Source organism: Carettochelys insculpta, chromosome 20, assembly GCF_033958435.1.
Source record: "Carettochelys insculpta isolate YL-2023 chromosome 20, ASM3395843v1, whole genome shotgun sequence".
NCBI classification, from domain to species: Eukaryota; Metazoa; Chordata; order Testudines; family Carettochelyidae; genus Carettochelys; species Carettochelys insculpta.
Genome location: NC_134156.1, coordinates 8009186 through 8030198, shown reverse-complemented (window position 1 = coordinate 8030198; position 21013 = coordinate 8009186). Strand labels below are relative to the sequence as shown.

The following is a 21013-nucleotide window of genomic DNA, read 5'->3' as shown; positions in this document are numbered from 1 at the left end:
CAAACACTTTACAAATTATCTCTCCTGTCTTGTTTTGGAGGGAGTCTCTGACTCATTGGCCAAAGTAATCTTGAAGATTTTTTGTCTGTTTATTATAGAGATGATTACTGATCTTGTCTTTCTTGAGAATTTGTAAATTAGAGAGAGTGAGAGAGGTTGGTCTACTGTAAATACCTGTAAAATAGTTGGTAGCTGAAAACCAGTGTGTGTTTCCCCACCATTCAATAATAAGTATTTGAAAACAATATTTCTTTGAGGTGTCCTCTGCAAATTCCCACACTGGGGATAATGAGCTTTGGAACTTCTGGAAAGCATAAGTGACATAGTGTTCAATTCAGTACACTTGTACCTAACCTATACCAGTAATGTTGATGCTAGACCAGGGGTCTGCAGCCTGCGGCTTTAGACTCGCATGTAGCTCTTTAAGGACTTCTTGTGGCTCCCGACACTATAATTGCAAAGTGTTTTTAAAAAAAAAAAAAAAAAAAAAAAAAGCCTCCTGATTATTTTTCATATATGATAAACGTCCTATAGTAAGCATATATCATGTTACAAATCATTTTGTGTGTGTGTGTGCGCGCGCGCGCTGTTCTTAAAATAGGGGTCATAAAAGGTATGGCTTGATATTACTTATTAAAAACCATCTAGTTATTCACATGCATTGTGGCTCTTCGGTTATTGATTTTTTTTACCGAATTTTAAAAAAAAAAAAAAAAAAAAAAAAGGGGTTCTTCTTGCTATTGTGGTTGCTGACCCCTGTGCTAGACCAACAGTGAGAGAATTGCTTTGCAGAGAGAGCTATTGGAACAAGGGGTCACGATTTGCACAACATAGACGTTTCTGGTCTTTTTCATCTGATCTTTTCTGGACCTTTTAACCTTGAGCAAATTGATTATAAATATAGTACCAGTTAACTTCAGGCATTTAAAGGCTAGGCACTCCCCACATATTTGATCCAGGCTACAGATATTTTGGGAACAAACAAACATCGGTAGTTTAGATCCAATTAACTCGAGGTACAAAATAGTCCAGTGTAAACATCCCTTTAATTTCTGTAATTACCACAGGAGAGAAGCATGTTAGCTGGATATTTTTGCTAAATAACCATCAATAAAATAGTTAATGATGTTGACATTTAAACTGGTGTTCAGGTATCATCATGATAAGCAAGGGGTAAACTCTAGATAAGATAAATATTTATGGTCAAGTATCAGCATTTACCCCTCATTGCGATGAACAGCTGTCGTTCTGACTTCAGCTAGAGTTGATGTCTTCCGTACTGGGAAAGTTTTAGCCCAGGCCTGGTCTTCATTGAAAATTTGCTTTGGCATATCTACATCTTTCACACCTCTGGGAAATGTAGTTAAGCCAGTTTAAGTCCATGTGTCGATTTGATTCTTCAATCAACGGAACTACCCCACTCAGCAAGATAGATTATCTTTACTGACTGCAGAGCCCTTTCTGTTGTCATAGTCAGGGCTTGTCAACACTTAAAATGCCACAGCATCACACCTGCCCCCGCTACAGCTGGACTGCTGTAGCACTTCAGTGTAGCCACTGTCTTCACTGATGGGGGACAGTCTCCTGCTGACGAAGGTCATTCGTTTCACTGAGAGCTCGAAGGTCAACAGAAGAACTCTTCCATCCTCCTGGTACTGCGTATATGGGAACCTTGGTTGCTTTAACTACAGCAATACGTTTTCTTGTGTAGACAAGGCTTTACTGTCCAGCTCGTATGCTCAGAGGGGACCCAATGCATCAGGTGGCTTTTGGAAATCTTTGTCAGCTAAATGCTCTTCTGTCTAAAGTCGGGATCAACCAGCAAACCAACAACAGGTTCCTTGAGTTTGGGAAAATAAGTCCTATTTCAACACATGGTAACTAATGTTGTTTTAAACATGTATTTGCTTTTAGTGCAGATAAGTCAAGTCATGTTTAAAAACATGCTAGCTAGAGTTGGCCGCAACTAGGTAACTCAAGTGTTTCCCGAAGTGTGGTACGCGAAAGGATTTCAAGGGGTACATGGCAGAAAATAAATTATTAAAAATCAGGAGAGAAGCACTGGAACGGGACTGGGAGAGGGGGTACATTGATAAGGCTGAAGTCCCGAAAGGGATACGCAAATGTTTTACGTTTGGGAAACACTGAGTTAACTGGTTTTTAACCATTATGTACTCTGTCTAAATTAGGTGTCAAGTTGTTAAAATCATGTTAAATATGTGTTCAGACCTATCTAGATTATGAAAAGTAAGCCAACCACAAAGAAGCCTAAAAGCAGACTGTATGTGGGGTTTCAGCTTGTACAGAACAGCTTTTAAAGCTACTTCTGCTCTGAAACATAGCATTGCAGCTACAGGCTAATCTATGCATAGAATTGCACTGTTGTTGTTAAATTGGTATATTAAAACAGGGCAAACGCTGGTGAAAATACTCCTAAATCTGTATACAAATTATTATGTTGGAGACTGCCCTTGTGTCTTTCAAGCTTAATCAGTGTCAGGGTTAAATAAATTTTAGAAATGCCCATGCACAAAATTGCACCAGTTTTAACTAAGTTGGTTAACAATTGTGCAGTTAAATGAGTGCAACTTTGTGTGTAGGTCAGGTCTGTAGAAGGTGTATATGGTGAACACAAATCTTCTTCTATTGATACTTTATAGGCCCTGACTTCAGTGCAAATTTAACCAAGTTTAGCCAGTCAGGCATGTGTTTATGGGAAAAGTATGCCCAGTTTTCAGTTGTTTGCATAGCATGATTGAAAACCACATCTCTTTTTTTTTTTTGCCCATCAATATAAAGTCCAGTAGGAAGATTGGCTCTGCTCTGTGCCCCCACAAAATATAGTTAGAACTTGCCTACAGGTTGAACCTCTCTAACCCAGCACCTGACCAGTGCCAGATGAGAAAATTTGCTGGACCACCGGAGGTCAGTGTTGTCTAGCACAGTGGTTCTCAGCCAGGGGTACGCGTACCCCTGGGGGTACGCGTACCCCTGGGGGTACGCAGGGCTCTTCCAGAGGATACATTAACTCAGTGTTTCTCAACCTTTTTAGGAATTAAAGAAAATTGACTTATTTTATGTTCATCTAACTTTTTTTTAATTTATCCTTTTGGCACAATCATACGCACAGGCGATTTTTATAGGCAATTTCTTTCATCAAATGGTGTGTCTGAAAATTGCAGGTGCTGGAGGTACTTTTCTTAAAAAAAAAAAAAATAGGGGGGGGGTTGTAATTTATTAAGAAACGTTGAGAAATACTGTTGTAGCTTCACTACCAACATTTCACTGCTTACTGGGCTCTTAGAAGACTTTTAAGGGTAAATTACAGCTAAATAACATCACAGGACACTTGACTGTAAACTTCATGGGACCATGGGAAACTTGGCCACACACATAAGTGGTCCTCTGGCTAACTAAAATCGTGCTGGATTATGGATGCTGCCAGACGAGAGGGTTCTGGATTAGAGATGTTCAACCCTGTACTAACAATAGAGACTAACAGTGTTTTCCCCTTGTCAGTGACTTTTATTGGCACGTGGCTGTCTTCTTGTAATTGTTCTGTCACATCTTGGGGGGTTGGGTTGTTTTCTTTTTCAGCATAGACAAGCCCACTTTCCTCTGACAACTGTGCCCATGTAACAGTGTTGGTCCTCCTTTGTCCCACCTCAATGTGAAATCGTACATCCCAGAGTGTGTTGCCACACGCCATTGGTGTGGGTTTTTTGTGTATGTCCTCTATGTATTCCATCATCTGCTGAAGCATTATGGTGCACCTACCCATATTTTCCCAGAATGTACAAATATAAATGCAGCCACCTGAGTTGGGGGGGTGCCCACAATTAATGATTGTGTAGTACCCAGAAGCACTGAGACCGTATCTGGGATGAGTGAAGTCTCTGCTCTACAGCCTTGGCATAGAGGGCTCTGGCCTTTAGCTCATGTGGTAGAGTGCAGGACTTTAGACCCTGTGCTTGCAGGTTCTATCCCTGAGGCCAGCAACCTGGGTCTGTTGGTGTTATAATTGTATTATGAAAAAATCTGCTTGTGAACGCAGACATGTTTCTTGTAACCACTTCAGACAACAGCATCACAAATGTTTTAAAACTGCTGCTGACAGTTGTTACTATACTACTCAAAATCAGAAAGTTGTCAATGTTCTTGCCTGTCTTCACCTGTGACATAATCACTTGAGAATCCTAGACGCATATTTCCATGTTTAAACTTGTGGGAGAATATGGTGCTCATGAAAATAAGGGGTGGCTGCTATCTGTGAGAGTCACTTCTTTTAAGATCTGTAACTCCGTGAGATTTTACTTATAAGGTCCAACACAGCTGTGCTAGTACAGCTAATTCTTTGTGTGGCCTTGGGCATGTCATTCAACCCTTGTGTGTCTCAGATGCACCATTAGTAAAGTGGTGGTACTAGACTGCTATTGTCAGAGGACCGGAGAGATTAAATTAATTGTTTAGTGACATACTTTGAGGTCCTAAAATGGAGGTCCTTTAGGAGGCCAAAATATTATCACTGAATGTGACGTGTTCTTCTAGCCCTGGGACCTTCTTGACCTCCTGCTCTTCTAGCCCCGGGACCTCTTTGCACAGAATCTGGTGAAATCTGGCCATTTGCACAGTGGATTTTGCGGCAGGCAATATTTATTGGCCATTGGCAGTTAGTTGGCAATTACCACAGCCATTTTACTTGTGAGCTGCATCATTTTGTCAAGCTGTCTAGAAAAGGAGAGCAAACTCTTTCTCCTTTCCTAGCCCATGCCTCCTGCCATGAGCTGTGGTTGGGTTTGGTGGGGAGACTGTTAAACGTTCTCCGTTCTGACATACAATATGTTACATTTAAAACAATTATGAAGATGATTTTTTTAAGTCACTAAGACATACAGCACATTCTCAACGTACTGAGGCAATTGGCATACTAAGTGCACAGAAATATGTGAACACTTCACCAAAAAAACCACAGGTCTCTAATAAATCTCCTCTACTTTCACCCTTCTTTGTTTGTCCTTAGACTGACAGTATTGTCAAGAGCTGATGGAGGAGGGGAACTATAACAGCTCTAAAATCACATAGCGTTGCCTGCAGTGTGACCTCTTTTCAGTTGGTGGTTCAATTTATTAAGGTGATAAAGAAGATACTGAGGCTTGTGAATGCTGTCATCTTGACAGATGCAAGCACAACAGTCTCTCTTTTCTCATACGTCTTCCCCCTCGCATCCTGCATTCCCAGTTTGCCTTTTGTTTTCATACCAGGATCCATTTTATTTTCTTTTAGTTTAAATGCTGTATAATCTTTTCAAAGGTTACACAACTGCCTTTCTGTCTGTGGGGGATAGAGGGAAGAAAATTGGCTAATACTTATGTACTTCAGGGAAATGTCCAAAAATGAGACATTTGTATTTTGCGTAAGGAAGATGTGTGTAAGAGGGAGAATTCAAAATGCAAAATGAAAAGGTCTGGCTGCCTAACTGTGCTTGGTTGTATGGGAAAGTAACACTATATTCAGATTAGGGGGAGTCCAAAAATAGATTTTCTTGCATGCCTATAACTCTGGTTCAGCATGATTGTTGTGTGTAATGTCTCCCTGCCAACACAGTTCCACCAATTAAGAAATAATGTGCCTGTTGCCGTGAGGCCACAGTGGAATACAGGAAAGAAAACAGGGATGCTGTGTCCATGAGCACTAGAAACTGAGGTGGAAGAGTGGGTAAAATCTGCACAGGACTTTCCCTCAAATCCCAGGGAAAGCCAGCAAGATTTTTGCCAGAAATGATCCTTTTGCTTTCAGCTCTGTTGACCCTGTTGCCTCTATTTTAATACCAATTTCCTCTATTAAAAACACTTGGTTTCAAACCAAGGTTAAATTGCACCATAGCAAGTCACTTCTCATGCTGCAGTTCTTATACAAGTTTACACTAGAGGTCTTCCCTAGTATAACTTCACTTATGAGCAAAAAAACATTGTGTAGCTGAGGTCCCCTGTAGCTGACAACACCATGTATCTCATTTTCGCCCTAATTTCTGTAGACGGTGTCTTAGCAAGGATTAGTCAAATGATTATCTAATGGCCAGGCTTTTTCTCTGATATCACACTATTGCAGACTACCCAGCCTCTGTTCTCTAGTATTCCATTCCCTCACGTCTTCATGGGTGCTGAAAGAATTTTGATTAGAAGGGCTGAGACTAGCGAAGAGCTGCTTTTTTATTTTGTTTTTCCCCCATCTGGGGAAGCAGATGCTGAAAGAGTTTGGAAGGTGAGAGTTGGGGGTGCTTTTTGTAGTCGTGTGAGAGAGAAGATTTTGGAAAGGCTGTTGGCTTGCCCCCTTTGACTACCAGATTCCTCCAGCGCTTCTCACTTCAGTCCTCCTGATTTCCTTGTCCCAACATCAAGACATTTGGCACTCTCCCTTCTTCAGGACCCGCTCTAAAGCAACTGTTTGTAGGAGTCTTTCTGTTTATGTCAAAGGGCTTTGGGTCGGGCCTTTAATGGGAAACTTAGGGCTTGGTTGCCTTGATGTGCTCCCAGCCCACTTCCCTGATTTGAGATCACTCCCACCAGGCTTTGGCATGCCTCATTTGTTACTCCCAGGGCACGCATGATTTACTGTAGCATTTGGCAGGCAATGCATGGCACTAAGACAGCTGGATCCTGTAATGTAGGGAGAGTGATATTGTACAGTGCGGAGAGGCACGCAGCCAAAGGGCAGAAAGAGCTTGACTTGTCAGCAGATTATAATGGAAGTGGAGCAAAGCCCAGATTTCAGTACAGTCACTCAGGGCACTGCAAACAAAATCAAGTCTTCTCCAATGAACTGGGATACTAGGTCACCCCATCGTAGCAGGTGAAAGTCCCTCATTAAGAATAAAATTAAGCAAATACCAGGTTTTCAATAATATATTACATCAACCCATTTGTGTTACTCAGAGGACTGTCACACCCGTGGGTAGTGAAGTTAAGCTGATCTTATGCCCGGTGTAGACAGCTCTAGGTCAGTGGAAGAATTCTTCCGCCAACCTAGCTACTGCCTTTTGGGGCAGTGGATTAACAACACAGATGGGCGAACCCCTCCCATTGTTGTCATGTGTGTCCACTGAAGCGCTACAGTGGTGTAGCTGCCTGAGCCATTTAAGTGTTTTTGCAGCTAAAGTCCATTTGCTTTTCAGCCTTCTTCCTGTGAAAAGTCCTTTCAAATGAATGCAGTACCCAGCCCCACTGAATTTTCTGATAAGAATATCAGCTGTGAAATAGTTAACATTGGTATTTAAATTTGTCATAATTGGGCTTTAGACTTAATACTACAGTAATTCCTTGATTTGCACAAAGGTTGCATCCTGGTTAGTCTCTGCATAAATCGAATTTCACGTAAATTGGGAGGGGTTAGGGCAGCGGGCATCTGGACGAAGTGGGGCAGCCGCGCGGCCCCTGGCTTCTCCCAGCTGTGGGGGGGCCCACACAGCTGCTCATGCCACGGTTTCTCCCAGCGAGTTAAGCGCAAATTGAAGTCGTGCTTCTCAAGGGTTTACTGTATGTTGAGAGGAATGGGGGAAACATCTTATCTTGCTCATTAACACTTTGTGCTTACATTCTGAAACTGTCATTATCATCAGAAAAACTAAAAATCTTATTTCAAATGAGAACTCACATTGTGCAGCAAGCACGGGGTCTATAAAAACAAAACAAACAAAAAAACTCTGTATGAAACCCTTAAATCTTGAAAATCGTCAGAAATTCAGCACACGTGGCTTTCTTGAGAGCAGACCAGACCAACGGGAAGTAAGATCTAGTATGAAATAATAGAATAATTAGTCCTTTTGGATAGCCTTCACCATATTGCCACCTACCAAACCTAGTCTGGAACATCAACATTTTCCTGACACTGACGTTAAATTTTTATTTAAACTTCCTTCAAAGGGCAATGGAGGAACAATGATGGCCACCTCTCTAAAAGCAAAGGCTCTGAGTGGATATAAGTCATGTTATCCCCTCCCCAAGAAGATCTCTTTGCTATTGGACAACTACCTCCACCATCAGTGCTATTTTATAATGACACCATGTAGTTTTGCACTATCGTAGGGCCTGTTTGTCCACCCTAAGAACACTTCTTATTTCTATAGTGGCTTTCATCTGAGGAGCTCAGCATGCTTTATAACCATCAAGCATCACAACAATTTTATGAGCTAGGAAAGTGTCTCCATTTACAGCTGTGACCACTGAGACACAAAGGCTAAGGTCTAAATTTTCAAAAATGTCCATTAATCCTTGATGACAGAATATCTTGGTGTCCAGATTGAGATTGCTTTGGCCTGATGTTTCATTTCAGAAAACATATAGACAAATTGAAGAAGGTCTAGAAAAGAGCAACAAAAATGATTAAGGTTGAGAAAACATGACCTGTTAATGGAGAGAAGATTGAAATAATTGGGTTTGTTTAGTCTGGAAAAGGTCAGACTGAGAGGAGGCGTGGTAACAGCTTTAAAGTATTGTTACAGCTAAAAGGAAAAGGAACAAAAAATATTCTTCTTCACCTCTGATGATAGGACAAGAAGTAATGGGCTTAAGTTGCAGCAAGGGAGGTTTAGGTTGGACGTTAAAATTTTCTAACTGTCAGGGAGATTAAGCACTGAAATAAATTACCTAGAGACATTGTGGAATCTCCATCATTGGAGATTTTTAAGATCAGGTTAGACAAGTGCCTCTTAGGTGTGGTCTAGATGGTGCTTGTCCAGCCATGAGTGCAGGCAACTCAAGATTCCTCCTCATTCTATGGCTCTGTGTGGAAGTCTAGCCTTTGACGGGTCTTCTCTGATCTCTGCGCCTAAAGATTTTTTGGGTCCCCTCCTTCCGTGCTTTGCCCACTTAAATGCTTTTGGCCCAGTCCTGCAAATACTTCAGCATGTGTATAACTTTCTTTATATGTGGAGTCTCATAAACTGAATTATGTCCTTGAAATATAAATGTCAAAATTCTCCCAAAAATATATCCTCAAAGTGGAGAAGAAAATCCTGCATATCTGGGGAAAAGTTGTGAATCCTGCAATTTTTTTATGTTTAAGGTTAGCATCCATTTTTGTAAATGCAGAAAATTTCTATCGTTTTGAGTTGTGCAGATACAGTCGGTAAAGGTAAAGAGACATGCTGCTGTCTAGTTTAATTCAATCATTCAGGCCATATATTTGATTAGGATTGAAGGCATACTGTTATGCCATGTTAGCTAGTTGCATTTTGAATGGATATGAGCAGAGCAAGATTGTGTTTGTGAAGGCCAGAGGAAAAATGGTGTCGTAAGCAAGACATGGTATGATGAGAACATAGATGAGGGTGTTAGCTGAGTGGCTGTATGGGAAAGGCTGTCTCTTTGAGATGTTACGTAGATAGAACTGGCAAGATTGAGGTGTAGCCTAGATATGATGAACTCAGGCTATAGATGAGGCCCTGTTACAGGCCAGAGTGGTGGACAGGATGGTGGTGGTGTCCACAGTGATGGAGGAAAAAAAGGTTGGGGGAAGGGCTTGGGGAAAAGAGTAAGAGTTCTGTTTTACTCATGTAGAGCTTGAGTTGATGACTCGACATCCATGCGGGGATGCTAGAGAGACGTTGAGATTTTAGTTGGGCCAGAAGGAAAGAAGTCCGAATAGAGTGGTAAATTTGAATGTTCCTACTAAATCTATTAACTCAAACAGTCTGTGAAATTGGACTAGGAAGCTGGGGAGGTATGTAAATTCTACTCTGTACAAGACCATTAAACATAATTGTTCAACTGTGTTCTTAAAGTTAACAATTGTGTTAAGGGATCAGTAATTCCCTGACACGGTTAAAACACATCAGCTGGGCAACATGGGTAGTGCTGAGTTATGTCACAATTGTGTCTTGAGGAGGGTTTAGCACAATTCAGAGGTGCTTTTAAATTTGGTTAAATTTTCCTTCCATGCAATGTTTTATTAAATTAAGCTTAGTTTTTGAGTCACTCAAAAATCTTGTTTTTTATTTATTTGAAATATTCAGCCACTGGGTCCCCTGGTGTGATCAATCTCATAGACAAGATACATTCATGCTAGCTCAGTAGAAACATAATATGATTTGCCCCTAGAAACCGAATGAAATAGTATTTAAACTGAGTTTAGAAAGCATATTCCAGCCTACACAAAAAATCTAGAATAAAACATGGTTTCCAACTTTAATTTAAACGTAATCTGGTTTATATTCTTTGAGTGATTATCTCATGTGCATTCCAATGTAGTGTGTGTGTGCATACATGCTCGGTTGCTGGAAAGTCTTCCCTTAACCAGTTGCCATTGGTGCAGCGCACCCTGGAGTGGCATCGATATAGCACTCAATAGAGGTACCCCACCTACCTCCAACCCACACCACCACCCCCACTCAGTTCCTTCTTACCTGCCTTTGGGTTGTTGGAACTTCCCTTGGCTCCTGTGGGCAATCTTATCAGTTAGCTAGTAGCACTTAGTTCTTATGGTAAATGGTTCTAATTAGGTGATAATTTTAATAGTTTAACAAGTTAAATGATTTAATAGTTGTAATTTGTCGTAGCTGTGTAGTTTGGGCTGGAGTAGAGAGGCCACTCCCCTTCCTCAAGGCCTCAGTGCTGGTCATGCCGAGATCTCCAGGCTTCAAAGTCTTGAGCATCCCAGAAGAGGTTATCTCCCTTGCAGGCCACAATCCCCTCAATTAGGTGCCATGAATAATTCAGAAGTCATTTGGGGCTGTCCCTTTCCTCCATCGAAGTACACCTGGTGGCTATTTCCGCCTTCCATCCTGGTCTAGGTCTTTTGTTGGTGTTCTTGGACCCTGTGGTCAAGAGAATTATGAAAGGCTTGGAGAAGGTTAAGCCACCGGTGCAGGACCCGTTACCCTCCTGGGACCTCAATATGGTTCTGGCTAAGCTCATGGGGCCCCCTTTTGAATTCCTTGCCTCCTGCTGTCTGCTGTTTCTAAGTTACAAAACAGCCTTTTTGGTGGCCATCGCATTGTCCAGAAGGGAGTTTGAGCTGAGGGCTCGTACAGTGGACACACCCTATACATTGTTCTACAAGGACCAGGTTAGATTGAGACCCCATCTGGCTTTCTTGCCAAAGGTTGTCTCCTCTTTTCATGTCAGCCAGGATAGTGTATTACCTTTTGTTTTACTCTAAGCCTCATGCTGCTCTGAGGGAGCAAAGTTTACATACCGTAGATGTTCATAGGGCTTTGGCTTTTTACATAGTCAGGACCAAGCTGTTCAGAAAGTCACGGTGGCTTCGGGGCTGTAGTGGACAGGATGAAGGGCCTCTCAGTTTTGTCCCAAAGGATTTCCTCCTGGATAGTGGTTTGTATTAAGGAATGCTACAAGCTTGCAGGGGTTTGCCCTCCTCACATCAGGGCTCATTCTACAAGTGTGTAGGCCTCTTCCACCGTATTCCTAGCCCATGTCCCTGTTCATGAAATCTGTAGGGCTGCCATGTGGTCTTCCACTCACACTCTTTCAGCCCATTACGCTATTACACAGCGCACTAGGGAGGACGGTGCAGGGCTGTCCTCCAGTCATAGGACGCGGTAGGGCTGTCCTGCAATCATTCTGGGGCTTCAAGCCCCACCTGCTAACATCAGCTTGCATTGACCTCCATTGGAATGCACGTGAGCAATCACTTGAAGAAGAAAAGACATTACTTACCTCCGTAACTTCTTCAAGATGTGTTGCTCATGTCCATCCCAAACCCCTCCCGCCTTTCCCCACAGTCGGAATAGCTGACAAGAAGGAGCTGAGTGGGGGCGGGAGTGGGTCAGGTGGTCCCTATATTGAGCGTTATATCAGCGCCACTCCAGGGGGAGCTGCACCGGCTACAGGCTAGGGAAAACTTTCCAGCAATGGGGTATGCGCACGCACATACTTACATTGGAATGGATGTGATGCTGTCTGGACAAATTATATTAACCTGAAATATTGCTTTCAGCTGTTTCATCAACAGGTTCAGTTTGATCTAGTATCTTCATCTGAATTGTTCTGCTGATCACTTACTTTTTCTCTTTTCTAATTTAAAATGAAGAGTGGCTTTATGGGTTTAGGAATTGTAAACACCCCAATAATTGTTACCATTTTATTTATGTTGACTGCATTACACCCAAAGACACACTTTCCAAACACAGAGAGACAGCCTCTTTCTTGAAAAGCCTTACAATCTGGAAAGATATACAAAAGGCACCCAAAGGGACACCACAGATAATGCTAGCAGAGCGGGTAGGTTTATTTCTTCTTTGTGCCTTGTTTGTTTTTGTTTTTTTTGTTTGTTTCGTAAATATAGGGATAGTTGTATGTGAAATGGGGTTAATAATGCTTCCCTGCAACACAGGGGTTTTGTGAAGTTTCTTGAGACCATTGGATCAGAGATGAGAAGTGCAAAGCATCGTTACTATATTTCTTCCTGCCTGCCTGCGAGCATCATTTGGCTGACCCTGTACTAACCAACCATTACTTTGACTACACGTTATTAAATTTAGGGGTCATTCCAGAGATTGCTTATCTCAGCTCTGCTGAGAAATTGTCTAGAGATCATTCCGATAACGTGAGAGCTTGTTTTGACACTGTATTCTCTCTGCAAGGCATCTCAACAGAGGCAAAGAGCACTGTAATGACTGGTTTCTGAGCTAGTCCAGCATGGTAAGTGTGGTCTTCAGCTGCAGAAGAGATGCACATGACCATGTCAGAATACTTGCAGTTCAGAATGTCTAGGGCCCCGGTGCTGATAAACCCAGACTTTGGCAAGCCCTTTGTGATGTCCACTGATGGTGAAGACGCTGGGCTGTGTGCGGTGCTAATGCAGGTAGACGAAAATGGGGAGAGACACCCCGTTGTGCGCTTGAGCAAGAAGTTGCTGCCTTGGGAGAAGTACGCAGCCATAGAGGAGGAATGTCCGGCAATGGTGTGGGCTCTTGGCAAGCTACAGCCATATCTGTTTGGTTGGCAATTCACTGTGTATGCTGACCACTCACCCTTGCATGCACTTCAAAACAGAGGATGTTTCCATCCAGGCTGGTTGAATGGTCTGTTTTTCATATTTTCCCACTGGAACCAGATTTTGCATCGTGGATCGAGACAGTAAGGGGAATTTACTTTGCGTTGCAGAGAAAGTGGTTTTTAATGTTCCACTAGTCTGACAAAACCGTAGCCTTTGAATTTGCGCCTACAGCAGCGAGTGGAAGTCTTGGAACTGCTGACGTCCCTCATTTAGCACTGTTGAGCTATATTGGAGAAGTGTTTATACACATTTGTGATGCATTGGTATGGAACTCAGTGTTTTCAAGGCTCGCTTTGAAAGTAAGAGTTCATTTGTTTAATAGGCAACGCTAAAGAATGAGTTTCTGATGAAGTCTGTTAGGTGTTAAACACTTTTCTTGTGAACCATTTACTGATGTAATTTTCTCTCATTTACATTATAATAAATGCATCTCCAGGGAACTTAGCCAGTCATAAAATGCAATTAATTTTGAACTGTGGCTCAGCAACAACTGACACACCAGAGACTGAACTCCCTAGTCAGCAAATGCATTTTTGAACTTCCCTGCTGTGCTAAACTGTTTTAAATCGCTCTGCTCTCCAGGTGTTCCATTTTTTATTTAAAATAATATCATAGAATCATAGAATGCTAAGACTGGAAGGACCTTGAGAGGCCATCGAGTCCAGCCCCCTGCCCTCATGGCAGGACCAAGTACTGTCTAGGCCATCCTTGATAGACATTTATCTCACCTGTTCTTAAATATCTCCAGAGATGGAGATTCCACAACCTCCCGAGGCAATTTATTCCAGTGTTTGAACACCCTGACGGTTAGGAACTTTTTTCCTAATGTCCAACCTAAACCTCTCCTGCTGCAGTTTGAGCCCATTGCTTCTTGTTCTATCCTCAGTGGCCAAGAAGAACAAGTTTTCTCTCTCCTCCTTATGACACCCTTTTAGATACTTGAAAACCGCTATCATGTCTCCCCTCAATCTTCTCTTTTCCAAACTAAATAAGCCCAGTTCTTTCAGCCTTTCTTCACAGGTCATGTTCTCTAGACCTTTGATCATTCGTGTTGCTCTTTTCTGGACCTTTTCCAATTTCTCCACGTATTTCTTGAAATGCGGCACCCAGAACTGGACACAATACTCCAGCTGAGGGCTAACTAGTGCAGAGTAGACCAGAAGAATGACTTCTTGTGTCTTGTTCACAACACACCTGTTAATGTATCCCAGCATCATGTTTGCTTTTTTTGCAACAGCATCACACTGTTGACTCATATTTAACTTGTGGTCCGCTATAACCCCTCGATCCCTTTCTGCCATACTCCTTCCTAGACAGTCGCTTCCCATTTTGTATGTGTGAAACTGATTGTTCCTAAGTGGAGCACTTTAATTCATCCTGTTTTACTTCAGACCATTTCTCCAATTTGTCCAGATCATTTTGAATTTTGACCCTATCCTCCAAAGCAGTTGCAATCCCTCCTAGCTTGGTATTATCTGCAAACTTAAGTGTACTGTCTATGCCAATATCTAAATCGTTGATGAGGATATTGAACAGAACCAGTCCCAATATAGACCCTTGCGGAACCCCACTTGTTATACCTTTCCAGCGGGTTGGAGAAGCATTAACTACTCTTTGAGTACGGTTATCCAGCCAGTTTTGCACCCACTTTATAGTTAGCCCCATCTAAGTTGTATTTGCCTAATTTATTGATAAGAATATCATGTGAGACCATATCAAATGCCTTGCTAAAATCTAGATATACCACATCCACTGCTTCTCCTTTATCCACAAGGCTCATTATCCTATCAAAGCTATCAGATTGGTTTGACATGATTTGTTCTTTGCAAATGCATGCTGGCTGTTCCCTATCAGCTTGCCACCTTCCAAGTGTTTGCAGATGATTTCCTTAATTACTTGTTCCATTATCTTTCCTGGCACAGAAGTTAAACTGACGGGTCTGTAGTTTCCTGCATTGTTCTTATTCCCCTTTTTATAGATGGGCACTATATTTGCCTTTTTCTAGTCTTCTGGAATCTCTCCTGTCTCCCGTGATTTTCCAAAGATGATAGCTAATGGCTCAGATACCTCCTTTATCAGCTCCTTGAGTATTCTAGGATGCATTTCATCGGGCCCTGGTGACTTGCAGACATGTAACTTTCCTAAGTGATTTTTAACTTGTTCTTTTTATATTTTATCTTCTAAACCTACACCTTTCCCACTAGCATTCACTATGTTAGTCATTCCTTCTTCAGACTTCTCAGTGAAGACCGAAACAAAGAAGTCATTAAGCAATCTCTGCCATTTCCAAGTTTCCCATTACTGTTTCTCCCTCCTCACTGAGCAATGGGCCTACCCTATCCTTGGTCTTCCTCTTGCTTTTAATGTATTTATAAAAAGCATTTTGTTTCCCTTTATGCCCGTAGCTAATTTGAGCTCATTTTGTGCCTTTGCCTTTCTAATCTTGGCCCTGTGTTCCTGGGTTGCTTGCCTACATTCATCCTTCGTAATTTGTCCTAGTTTCCATTTTTTATGTGATTCCTTTTTTATTTTGAGATTCTGCAACATCTCCTGGTTAAGCCAAGGCGGTCTTTTGCCGTATTTTCTATCTTTCCTACGCAGAGGGATAGCTTACTTTTGGGCCCTTAATAATGTCCCTTTGAAAAACTGCCAACTCTCCTCTGTTGCTTTTCCCCTCAGACTTGCTTCTCATGGGATCCTACCTACCAGCTCTGAGTTTACCAAAATCCGCCTTCCTGAAGTCCACTGTCTCTATTTTGCTGTTCTCCCTTCTACCCTTCCTTAAAATGGTGAACTCCATGATTTCCTGATCACTTTCACCCCAGCTGCCTTCCACTTTCAGATTCTCAATCAGTTTCTCCCTATTTGTTAAAATCAAATCTAGGACAGCTCCCCCCGGTAGGTTTTTCAGCCTTCTGAAATGAAAAGTTGTCTCCAATGCAGTCCAAGAACTTATTGGTAGTCTGTGTGTCGCTGTGTTAGTTTCCCACCATATATCTGGATAGTTGAAGTCCCCCATTACTACCAAATCCTGGGCCTTGGATGATTTTGTTAGTTGTTACAAAAAAGCCTCATTCACCTCTTCCATCTGGGTAGGTGGACTGTAGTAGACTTCTAGCAGGACACCTTGTTTTTTACCCCTTTTAGCTTAATCCAGAGGCTCTCAACACATCCGTTTCCTCTGTCCGTCTCCACCTCCGTCCAAGTATGTACATTTTTAATATACAAGGCAACACCTCCTCCCTTTTTCACCGTCTGTCCTTCCTGAGCAAGCTGTACCCTTCCATACCAACATTCCAGTCATGTGTATTATCCCACCAAGTGTCTGTGATGCCGGCAATGTCATGGGTGCTCATACTCAAGCACGTTTACATCTAGGAGACAGGAATCCAGTGGGCTGTTCCTGCTAGGTGCTTTGCTCCCTCACCTCATTAATTTCAGTGGCAGTTGACGGGGTACAGCACCTTTCGGAAAGATCGTCTCAGGAACACCAGTGGAAAGGGGACCCTGGCAGGTACCGTTAGCACCACTGACTGGGCCATTAAAAGTCCGGTTGGCACCGGGCTGGCAGGCTCTCTACCAGTGTTCCATCTAATTTTTTCCATCCATGGGCGGAATAAATTTTATTATTTGCACCAAGGCATGTGCAGAGGTGTACCACTAATAGAACACACATGCTGCTCACTGTGGGTAGCTGTGGGTACTCTGCTCCTGAGCTGGGTGGCACCTGACTCTCTCATGGGCAGCGGCCCCAGCACTCGGTTTACAGGGAACACTGCTTCCTACCTGCCTCCATGTGGCTCTTGCAAAGCAGCTGGCATGCGCCTCTGGCTCCGAGGCATCGGGTTGGCCACGGAGGCTCTGTGGGCTGCCCAGCCCCACGTGCTGGCTCTGCATTTCCCACTGGCCAGGAACCACAGCCTGTGGGAGTGGTGCCTGCAGGCAGGAGCAGCGCACAAAGCCCCCATAGCCACCACTCCACCTAGGAATCAAAGGGACATTGTGGCTCTTGGGAAGAGGTATCTAAAGTCAGTGCCCCCCAGAGCCTGCACCCCAAACCTCTTCCTGCACCCAACTCCCTATCCCAGTCCTGACCCTCCTCTCACACCCAAACTTTCTCCCAGAGCCAGCACCCCATATGTCCTCCCACGCCCCAATTCACGGCACCAGCCCTGAACACCCCCCCACACACAACCATACTCCCTTCTGGGGCCTTTAGTCTGAACCCCCCGTCTAACCCCTGACCCCATCCTTGAACCCCCTCACACACTCTCTGAACCCCTCAGCCCCAGCCTGGAGCCTCTTCCTTCACCCCAGACCCATCAGTCCTTCCCCAGCACCCTCACCCCACTACACTCCAAAGCCCTCCGCCCCAGCCTGGACCTCCCCTTTTGTACCCCAGACTTCTCCTCTCCAATCCCACCAAAGGGCCCACACCCCCTACCAGAGTCCTCATCCTCTGCAGCACTCCAAACCCCTGGGCCCCAGCTGGAGCCCCCTCCAACACCTCAAGTTCCATATCCCCAACTTTGTATTCCCAGCCAAAGCCCTCACCCTCTTCTGCAGCCCAGAGTGAGGAAAGGGGCAAGTGAACAGAGGCTGGGCCTCCAAGGAGGGGCAGGGGTGAGGTCTTGCAGAGTGGGCAAAGAACGGAGCAAGGGTGTTAGAAAATTGTCTGTCCTGTTGCTGCTGACTGTCGCAGGCTTATAGTGTGAGCTGATGGGAATAAGGGGACTTCGAAGTAGGCGGGGTCCTTTCGAAAAGGAGCCCCGTTGGGACGAGCCGCGCAGCGGCGAGGCGCGTCAATTTCGAAGTGCCGCGGCCGCCCGCATGCGAATGAAGTGATGAATATGCATTTCAGCGCTTCATTAGTAAACTTCGAAATGGCCATTTGCGTGTCCATTTTGAAGTTTGGGGCTAGTGTAGACGTAGCCCATGAGAACAACAAGAAGTCCTGTGGCCCCTGGTAGACTAACAGGTATTTTGGAGCATAAGCTTATGCTCCAAAATATCTGTTAGTCTATCAGGGGCCACAGGACTTCTTGTTGTGCCCTCGAAGATACAGACTAACATGGCTACCTCTCTGATTATTTCACCATGGTGAGGCACCTGGCGATCCACAGATGCAAAGGGCTATATGCTGCTATGTGTTTACTGTGAAAAACATTCTAGGTATTGGCATTTTAAGTAGTTCTGTGACTTCTCAAATTCTGTCAACTAGCATAATTGGTCGTTGCAGCCCCAAGGAGCAGGCATCAGTGGGCAGTCGTTTTTCATTGGCGTGGTAAAGCAGCTGGGCTTGATAAGCTAAAACTTACATGTTTGATAAGGGTGAGCCCTTTACAACGAGTGATTCTTCCTGCGGTGGCTTGAAACTGCTGGGAACAGCTGTGCCAGAAAATCTTTCAAGCATGGCGCAGCCTTACTAGGCAATTGTTTTTCAGCACAGTTGTCATGAACGTGGTTGAGACATGGATCTCCTCTTGGAGGAGTAGGCCGCCTTTTAAAAAACAAAAGAGTGGTAATGAATAAAACCCAGTCCAAAGCACAGCTTTTGACATGCTCTATAACGTATGACCGCTATATTTATAACTCTGTTCGGTGTTACAGTCGAACTGCATTGTAGGCGTGTTTAAAGTGGTTTGGGACTTGATAGCCTTAGAGCCCAATTTTAAGAAGAATTAAATGCCATTCTACTAGAAGGCAATGGAATAGGTGGGTGCTCGCCTCTGAAAATCAGGTCTTGAACATGGATTGGACTGAGATGTTTGGAAATGAATAGTTGGAAAAGGCTTTTGCTATTCTCAGTTGCAGAATCAACCTGTAGAACACTCCTTGCCAGCAAGAGTTCTGGTCTCTGAAAATGGAAAGGTTTGGGATATATTACGCCATTTCTTAGGCCTCAAGGGTGAAAGGGTATTTTTGAAATGTGTTAGACACCGTATTTCAGTGATCTTTATAAACACGCCTTTCTCCTTGTAGTGGAACAGCCTGAGATTATTTTCTCTGTCTTCAAGAATGTGATGCATTCCTGTTTTTTAAAATCCATATTAAAAAAACACAATACATTGAGAGAGGAGAAAGTACTTAACAGAGCTCAGTGTATTTTATTTTCCCGCCTTACAGAGTATAAATCTCATGAATAAATCTCACGATTCAGGGTTTAAAACAATAATTATTAGAGACCCAAGTGAGACCTAGTCTGGGGTTCTTAACGCTTTTCTGTGAAGCACATGGTACTGGTCGCTGTCAGACACAAGGTATTGGATGAGATGGCCCTTGAGCCTGACACACTAGGACAGTTTTTACATTGCTAATAAATTTCTCACAGCAACTTAATGTTGACCAATGTGGTATTTTGTCATAATCTGTATCCGGATCCCAGTCAGATCACTATCAAAGTAAATCATTTTTTAATCCTCTGCTGGTTGTTTTTGAGATTCAGCTGTTGCTGTGTCACCAACAGAGAGGCTCAAGACCTCTTTCATGCTGAAGGTAGAGAAGACATACAGATTTTAAAGGGATACTTACATGTTAGTTTGTATCTTCACAAAACGAAAAAGCAGCCCTCTAACACTTCAGAGACTAACAAAATAATTTATTAGGTGATGAGCTTTTGTGGGACAGACCCACTTCTTCATATCTGCAAAATTCTGGTAAATGATAACTGAGACGAAGAGAATTTAACAGACAGGTAGGAAAAAAACTAAATAAAAATTGATGAATTGGCTAGATAGGACAGAGATTAATCCTTAACTCCTGGCACTCTAGTCTGGGACAGTCCTGGAAGGGTGGCAGTCCTAGCTCAGCAGCTGTTGGGATTGAGTCCTTAATGGAAAAAAAACCCAGATTGTGAAACTGTTTTTGTTTTAGGAAAAAGCAAAAATAACCAGTCAGGACAAGTGAAGAAAAATATCTGTTTATCACAACCCAAAGAATTTTAAAATCTAAAGCTGTTTTTATGGTGGTGGTATTTAACCTGTCTGTATCTCTTTAAGGGAAGAAAAATCTCTTCCCACTTGCATGTTTCTGAGTTAAAGGTGGAATAGATGGACCTGTACTAGAAATACTGCTTGCTAACCAAATATTTAAGCAGTTCACTGAACATTCAGATAGCCCTCTTTTAAATGGTATTTAAAAATATGATAGGAAATTGTTTAACCTACAGTAGCTTTTATTGCTGACGTTTAAATTCCAAGTTTGAGCTGAGCCACCTGGAAACTAATGTCTCTTGGCTACAGAAAACCAGCAGCTTTCAATGTTATTGAGAGTTAAAGTGGGAGAGGGTATGGGAGAGACAGCATGCATCTCTGTGATGGATGCTGTGTAGTTCTGCATGGACTCTGCTGAGTGAGTTGATGTGGGTTATAACCAGTCTCGTCCTAACCTCGTCCTCCTTGATTTGTATCTGCAGTTATCTGAAGGAGTTCCGCACGGAGCAGTGCCCGCTTTTCGTGCAGCACAAATGCACTCAGCACCGGCCCTATACTTGCTTCCATTGGCACTTTGTCAATCAGCGTCGTCGCAGATCTATCCGCCGTCGGGATGGCACCTTTAACTACAGCCCTGACATTTACTGCACCAAATATGATGAGACCACAGGAATCTGCCCAGAAGGAGATGAGTAAGTAAAGTCTGCTCATTCCTGTTTTCTGCCACTTAGCTCTTGGCATCCATCCAGGTGTTTTATTCTAACCAGAGTTTAAAGAGACAAAACATTTCAGCAAAGCTTTTTTTTAAACTTAAGATCATACAGAGTCACATAAGACCAGATGTGAGAAATACAGTAGCAACCTGTGTATTTCAGCCCTAATGCAGAGGAACTACTTCTAGGATTGAGAGAGGAGTTGTGTCTCCATCACCTGTTTTAGTCCTGGCATCTTCAGCAGATTTTTCTTGAGAGCTGGAGGAAGGCCACCATGTATGCACCAAATTATGGCTCGTGGTCACTTTTCACTTGAGCTGGAACTGAACTGATGTCCAACTTGTGAAAAACTCC

General features: G+C 43.1%; 1 protein-coding gene across 2 annotated transcripts in view; it reads left to right on the top strand.

Annotated features, from left to right (window-relative positions):
• UNK (unk zinc finger) overlaps positions 1 to 21013 on the top strand; it is a 78890-nt gene that overhangs the window by 17469 nt on the left and 40408 nt on the right. For both annotated transcript variants that reach the window (XM_075014160.1, XM_075014161.1), the window contains exon 2: positions 20429 to 20638. In XM_075014160.1, coding sequence (XP_074870261.1) covers positions 20429 to 20638 — 210 coding nt within the window. The remainder of the gene's footprint in view (positions 1 to 20428; positions 20639 to 21013) is intronic.